The sequence below is a fragment of the Arachis hypogaea genome, chromosome 11 (genome assembly GCF_003086295.3).
Source record: "Arachis hypogaea cultivar Tifrunner chromosome 11, arahy.Tifrunner.gnm2.J5K5, whole genome shotgun sequence".
NCBI lineage: Eukaryota > Viridiplantae > Streptophyta > Magnoliopsida > Fabales > Fabaceae > Arachis > Arachis hypogaea.
Genome location: NC_092046.1, coordinates 13544712 through 13552896, shown reverse-complemented (window position 1 = coordinate 13552896; position 8185 = coordinate 13544712). Strand labels below are relative to the sequence as shown.

At 36.9% G+C, this 8185-nt stretch overlaps 1 protein-coding gene across 1 annotated transcript; it reads left to right on the top strand.

Moving 5' to 3' along the window:
• Positions 1–515: 515 nt before the first annotated feature.
• On the top strand, positions 516–3910 carry LOC114924652 (uncharacterized). Its single transcript, XM_029289893.1, has 2 exons — positions 516–1160; positions 3779–3910. The coding sequence occupies exons 1-2, from the start codon at positions 516–518 to the stop codon at positions 3908–3910; spliced, it is 777 nt and encodes a 258-aa protein (XP_029145726.1).
• Positions 3911–8185: the final 4275 nt, after the last annotated feature.

The window sequence follows — 8185 nt, the reverse complement described above, 5'->3', positions numbered from 1 at the left end:
ACTGATAGTGAGGAGGAGTATAAGGGTGATAGTGGATTTGACGAGGATAATTCTGAGCCTAAGGAAGCTACTGCTGGCAAGGGAAAAGGGAGTGGGATAAGTCAGTTTAGTGATGAGGATGGAGCAGATAGTGATGAGTTGGAGATAGACCATATGATTGGTGGAGATAAGGGGATGATGATGATGCCGAGAATGATGCGAATGATGTATCAGATCATGGGGGTTAAAGGTTTCCAGTTCATAAAGAATGCGGATGATGTATCATTCCAGGGGTTGACAACCGATACTGCGTGAGGCATCTCTATAACAATTTCAGGAAGAAATTCCCGGGATTGGAGCTGAAGAATCAAATGTGGAGATGTGCAAAGTCAACGCACTGGAAAGATTAGGAGAAGGAGATGAAGTCACTGAGATTCAAGAGTGAGGGTGCATTTCAGCACTTGAACAGCATTCCACCCAGGTTCTGGTCCCATTCTCGCTTTTCATTTCATTCAAAATGTGACTCTCTTGTTAACATGAGTGAGAGTTTTAATGCTGTCATAGTTGATGCTAGAGAAAAACCAATTGTCACTATGTTAGAGGAAATTAGGATCTATATAATTACTAGATGGGCTGCCAATAGAGACAGGATTCAACTGTACCAGGGTAACATCATGCCAACAATTAGGAAGAAGTTAGAGAAAAGGGCTAAGTATGCTAGGGATTGGAGGCCATTTTGGTCAGCTGCTAGTAAGTATGAGGTGATGTGTGGGTTAGACAAATTTGTTGTGGATCTGTCTACTGGTGAGTGTTCCTGCAGGAGGTGGCAGATGAGCGCACTACCCTGTCCTCACGCCATTAGCTGCATAACCTTCAAGGGATTGGACTTGGAGCTGTTTATGGATGACCATTACAAAAAGGATGCTTACCTGAGGTGCTACCAGGAAGTGATACATCCTCTGAACGGGCCAGATCTGTGGGAGAGATCCCAGTACGATGATGTGATGCCACCATCATATAGGAGGCCAAGTCACCGGCCAGTTAAGAAGAGGAAGCGAGGACCTGGGGATGAGAATAACAGAAGCCAAACTCACATCTCCCGTAAGGGCCAGATACATAGATGCTCTAATTGTGGTGCTTTAGGTCACAAGAAGTCAGGTTGCACAAAGCCTAAGAAGAAGGTATGTACTTCACTGTTATAGGGTTCAGTTTTATATATATTAAATTGGCCTAAAAATGTTACTAATGTTTTAAGGAGATGTACCAGCCCAGCCCAAGAACCAGCCCAAAAAACTAGGGCCTGTACCACCTCAGTCCAACCCTAAAGCTCCTTCATCTCAACCATTGCCTAAGAAGAACAGTGCAGCAGCTGTAAGGCCCACATCGGTTGGGGAGGGGAACGAAGCATGCCTTATAAGGGTGTGAATACCTCTCCCTAGCATGACGCATTTTGATGAGTGAGTGTGGGGGGCTTCGGCTATCATCCCTATCGTCAAAGGCAAAATCGTGAGGCCTTGTGTGCCGAAGCGGACAATATCGTGCTAGCAGGTGGTCTGGGCTGTTACAGATGGTATCAGAGCCGGAGCCCGGATCAATGTGCCAGCGAGGGCGCTGGGCTCCCTTAGGTGGGTGGATTGTAAGGCCCACATCGGTTGGGGAGGGGAACGAAGCATGCCTTATAAGGGTGCGGATACCTCTCCCTAGCATGACGCGTTTTGACGAGTGAGTGTGGGGGGCTTCGGCTATCATCCCTATCGTCAAAGGTAAAACCGTGAGGCCTTGTGTGCCGAAGCGGACAATATCGTACTAGCGGGTGGTCTGGAATGTTACAGTAGCATCCTCCACTAGCAGGAAGGAGTCACACAGTCAACCAACTGACAGAAAGAGGCATTTTTCGGTCATCCAGACTGGTGCACCTCATATCCCACTGCAGAAGCTGAAGTTAATGGCTAAATTACTTCCCAGTGCATGGGGCAATCTTTAGAAATCATTAGTTATGAACACTGTTGGTCTGTATTTTTTTGTTATGGCTATTTCACTAGGCCTCAAACAATGTTATTTTGTTATTTTGTTGTATGTGGTTAACTGGTTTTGCATTTGTTTATGAACACTGTTGGTCTGTGTTTTTTGTTTAAGTGACATCTTTAGTTCTGTAATTAACCTTCTTGGCTTATGGATTGTGTTATGAATGACATAAAATGTCAGTTTTTTAAGGTTCATTGTTCTGTGTTTTATGTCCTTACCAGGTGCACATATATCTACTTTAGAGTATTGCAACACATATCCTCTGCTTTATGCTTGGAAATCAGCACAACACTTTCATTCATAGAGACAAAATTCAAACCTGTTCACAAAGTATACATCACAAAAGATCACTGTAACATTAACCAAAAGATTAATGCTCTAATCATCTGCAAATAACCAAAGGAACACAATAAAATCCAAAAAATTAATGTTCTAATCATCTGCAATTTAAGTGCATTCCATATGGTTGCCTTAATTTGTGTGGATTATGCAGCAACAAATACAAAAACCCAATCCACCCGACTACCCCTATACTTGCTACAATCCTCAGCTTCCATTCGACATCCTTCAACCTTGTCTTCAACGTTGTAATTTTCTTCCTGCTTCTTGCAATTTCAGAATCATGTTGCGCTCCTCCAGCTTCTGGGTCTGCCCACCTAAAGAAATCACAGGCATCCTGAACCTATCACAACCCAGAATTCATAAGATGAAGGAAACCCAGATGGAGAAACTCAATCACACAAAATAGAGCCCAACAAAATACCTCATAGTAGATGCAACCCCAAAATCGTCAACATGGGTTGTCCTTCGTCAATGAGGTTTGCAGAATCGGCCTCTCTCCATGCCCACATACCAACTCCTTCGCAAGTGATCGAATTCGACCCAATCTGGAACTCTAAGAAGCCATCGAACCGGCGTTTCCGTCCCCTTCTTCCACTTCGTCGAACCCTAGTGTAGCTTCGTTCCTCTGAGCCTTGACAACAACACGATCCTCTCCTCCCTCTTCCACAATGTTCCCTTTTATTATTATTATTATTATTATTATTCCATTAAAAACAATAACATATAGTAACGAACTCAGGGGCATAATTGTCCACAGGACCATTTTAAAAGAAGTATGAACTTTGGGGACAATTTTGTTTGAAAAAAAACTTGGGGACGAAGCAAATCTTTGGCCTCTACGTTAGGGACCAAAATCGAACTTAACCCTTGAATAAAAGTTTTTAATTTGTTAGATGTTTATTATCAACTAAAGTGGATTTTCATTTTACTATGTATGCAGATGGTTCATTTATTCGAAAAGTGGATGTTTATTTTACTTATAGTATTGATCTTTTGCTTGATTTGCTGAATTCTGCATGTACATGCTCCACTAGTTTCTTTTGTTAAGTGGTTTCGGAGTAATGGAGAAAAATTGGATTAGACTTAGTTTATATTTTCTTGAATTGAAGTTGGATTTGAGTTAGGCTATTTAAACATGGTGCACGGATGAAATTTTGGTTAATTTGTCAGATGTTTATTATCAACTAAAGCGGATGTTCATTTAACTATGTATGCATATGTTCATTTTATTTTGTGTTAGAATTGAGTTTGACTCTATTTTATTGGTTATAGTGAAAGCAATTATTCAGTTAATCATTTAGTTATGCTTTTTTGAGGTTAAGATTTTTTTCCATAGATTGTTGATTATCTTCTAAAGCTTGCGGTTAATGAGTTCTTGTTACACACTAGTAATTGATATGCCTGAAAATTGAGCTGTATTCCTGTTTTCTAGTGCACATCAACTATCGCAAGGGTTACAAAATTGAAGAGTAAGGAAGAGAAAGAAGGATCACAGGTACAATCTCTAGCAGCCAAAATGTTGGAGAAAAATTACAAGCAGAGTGCTCCTGACAAGCTTCCTTAACTTAGCCTTGGAGAGCTTAATACTGTCATCATGATGCAGTATTTCTTGAAGATTTTTCTTATGTTAACTTCTTATGTTAACAAACTTTTAAATATTGATGACTAACTGTTAGCTTTCTAGTATTTCTCTAAACTATAAATTATATAACTCGTGTAAATGTTATGTAATAAAAAAATTCTTTTAATTTCAAAATAATACTTTATTTATTTTTCAAGTTAATATCAATGTTTTCAAGAATCGTATTTTAATCTATAATTCCCAAACCATAAAATAAAAGAAACACGTGGAGCATGCAGATGCAAAAACCAGAAAATTAAGTAAAGGACAAACGGTATACCCAAAATAAACATCCATTCTAAAAAGAAAGGAACAATTCGCATACACAGTAAAATGAATATCCACATTAGTTGATAAGAAACAACTAAGCAATTGACCAAAAATATCACTCGTGCATCATGTTTAAATGTCATAACTAAAACACAGCTTGAATTCAATCAAATTAAACTAAATCTAATTCAACCCACATAATAAAAAAAACTTGTGGGACATGTGCAAAAAAAATGCAGGAAATCAAGTAAAAGATAAATAATATACCCAAAATAATCATCTACTTTAGAATGGAAAGAATCATATGCAATTATAATAAAATGAACATAGTTTAAATGGCTAAAGAAAAAAACAATTTAGTATTTGTTTTACAAATCTAAATGTCACATAATCCTGTTATAACTTAATCACTTATATTTAAGTGTAACAACTCCAAGCATACTTGAATTCAGTGAATGGTACACTAAATTCAATTCTACAATATGACTAAGTTCCGTCTCATCAATTTCTAGCTCAGTCATGTCTGTCACTTCCACGACCTGCGAATGAACACAAACAAAAAAACTAACCAAAGGAATTAAGTGACATATGGTACTATGACATAAATATCAACAATATAAACCACTAAGAAAATGACTAACTTAAACAGGATAAAGCATGTTAGTAAAATTTCAGTTTATAATAGGCACCATACTCACAATATTTTTTAACAAATTCTTCTAATCAGGCAAAATTATATTAAATTCAATCCAAACGAAATAAACATCCAAATTAGAAAGAAAATAACCATGGTTCTGAAAACCGGTTGAACCGTGAACCGTTGAGAAAAGTGGTTCGGGCAATAAGAAAAGCTGCAAATTTCTGAAACCGCCATCGAACTGGTGAACCGGACGGAAACCGGTCGGTCGAACCGAACCATGACCCGACCAGTTTTTAGAGAAGGCAACTAAACGTTGCCGTTTCAATCCCCAAAAATCCCTAACTATTACTCCATCGCACAGCCAAGCCCTAATCGAGCTCCTCAGTCCTCTCAGTCTCGCACACACACTCAGTCAGGGGGAGGGCTCCTCAATCTCATCGAGCTCAACTCCGTCCAGCCACCGTCTCGTGCCACCGCCGTCGTCATTCCTTCGAATAACCATAGCCTCGTGCTCGCTCACTTCGCCTCCATTGCGCAACCTTCGAAGCCTCCATCGCACAGCAGCCATCGCGACCTTCGAAGCCACCGTTTGCTACTCTATCTCCCTCGGTGTCTCTGTCTCTCTTGGTCGCTCGGTGTCTTTGTCTCTGTCTCTCGGTGTCTCTGTTTCCTTCCGCAACTACTGTCTCTTGTGTATTCTCTAGGTAATTTTTTTAACTATGAATTTATGATTGAATAATTGCTTCATTCTATGTGATTTACTGATATAGTGAAGTTTTGTGAACTCTGATTTAAGTCATTCAACTGTGAACTGATATGGTGATATAGTGATTGAATAATTATTTTTTTGTGAACTGTGAAGTGTGAACTAATATAGTGATTTAATAATTGATTGAATAATTGTTTGCCTGTTTCAACTGATTTTTCAACTGAATAATTGAAATTGAAATTGAAATTCTGCAACTAATTGATAGGTAGGTTTTGTTTGTTTATTTCTCTTGAATTGAAATTGAAATTCTGCAACTAATTTTTTGGTTTGAGTGAGTAAGAGTCAGCTTTTTTTGCTATTTAACTTCATGTTGTTTTATGGGAGTACAGCTTGATGGAGCTATTAAGGAAGCTTTTGATGTGGCCTACAACAATATATATGCATTCTATGCTGCTCAGAAGACACCTGAGAGAATTGTTGAGAACATGAAAGTGTGTATGCCATTCCAATTCTTATTCTTACTTTGGATCATCCATGTTTTATTAAGTCAATTTTTTTAAACAGTTGAAAATAAATTATTTAAAGATATGTGGTGTTCTTTTATGACAATTGTTGCTTGCCAACTTTATTTGGAAAAGGCTAGATATTCCTAGAAAGATTAAATACAAAATACGTGGAAGATTTATTTTAGTTCTAGTCAGATGTGCATTACTACCCCTAATTTATGGATTTTCACCATTATATTTGTGTCAAGTCCTTTGATTTTGTAATTATGCTTATGTGTTTGTTCATTCTTGGGGTGTTACACCAATATTTTTGTTTTGAGTCTTCTAAAAATATCAGGGAGTTTAATGCAAGCGAGTTGCAAGAAGTATTAATTCTGTGGGTCTTTCTGTTCCAGGAGGAACTGCTGTATTACCATCAACAGCTTTGATGCTTTCTATTGTAAGTGAAAATTTTTATCAAACTTGAATCAGTTGGATGTTGGAATGTTTATGTTTGATTGGTTATTTTTGTTATTTGACTTTTGAGTTTGTATTTAAATGAGATCATAACATTCTGATTTATGTAACACTTTTAATTGGGATGATATTTTAAGATTTATATTAGACTATAATTATATTTTAATGTATTTATTTATATTTTATTTATTATTTTATTATAAAACGGTTTTTTCGGTTCAACCACGGTCGAACCTATGAACCAGTGAACCAGTAGCTAGAGCGGTTCGATGACCGGTTCGGTTTTCAGAACCTTGAAAATAACTATCGACCTACCTATTAAAATGAATATCCAGCCAACATTAAAACTACTTTACACTGAGAGTGCATCAAAATTAAATTCTAGAACATATATCTATGCTTCCCTCCATGAAAAAGCACCATTGGAGCTCCAAGCCATAGAAACAAATGCAGAAAATGGATATACACAAAACATTATTCTCTCTAGAATATACATTTTTTGCGGCCTATAACTTATATTTTCTGTATTTTATTTATGTCAAACTAGTTAGACCATAGTATAAGATCTTATCTATGAGTTAAGACTTATTTAGAGACTATAACTCAAAGAAACTATCATAAAATAGAATTCTAAATAGAGAAAACTAGAAAAGAAGCATTTGTACTACTTTTTCAAGAGTGAAAGTAAGGGCTGCACCAGCAACACCAGCACCTACAATGATGATGTCATCACATCCTTCTGAAACTTCTGGTGGAATTCATGTACCATTTTCTGATGTCTTTATACTTTGTGCATGTGTTGCTGCACTTGGAACACTAGATTTTCTCTTGTTTGATGCAGAACCATACAGAACAAGCACAAGCTAGAAGCTATGACACTTCCAAAAATGAACATATAATCCATTGCCAAGAATAAGAACAAGGGTTTGGTGAAATTGTGAGACATAGTTTGGGAAATAATAAAGAGAGATTAATGAGAACTAGGAATGGTGTTACATAATTAAACGACAAATAGCAACAACAACAATAAATTAACCACATTAATATCAACACTCACACTGTTATGATTTAATCCATCAGCATCACAACTATGAATAGCTACCAAAAATGTTATATATAATGATTATTGTAAAGCACAACCAGCATCATAGTGCTTGAAAGGCAATAACATGAATTGCATTGTTATGAAAATACACTAAACAATACATGAAAAAATATTTCTACCAGTTAGAAATCCTACCTAAACAGTTGCTAAAAGGGATCCAGCCCCCTTCACATATCTGTTATAACTTTTTGTAAAACAGCAGCAGCGCTTTGAATTAGGATAGACCACATCTACACTCTTCTAAGGAAACAATTCATTATTAGTTGCTAAGTGACCTTTTCTTTTTGAAATCTGCTTAAAAAATAGAGAATGAACATCCAACTTTAAACAAGTAAATGACTAGGATAAAGTACTTTAAATATATCATGATGCTCACCAAGGGCAAAATCAACTAAATTAGCAACCACAACTACAGTAGCACCGCTAGACAGGAAGAAATTTTTAGACATTCAGATCATTTTTTAACTTATGTAAGATCATTCTCAATTTTCCACACATTTGTTACATTTCATATTTTTTTACTCATGGCCAG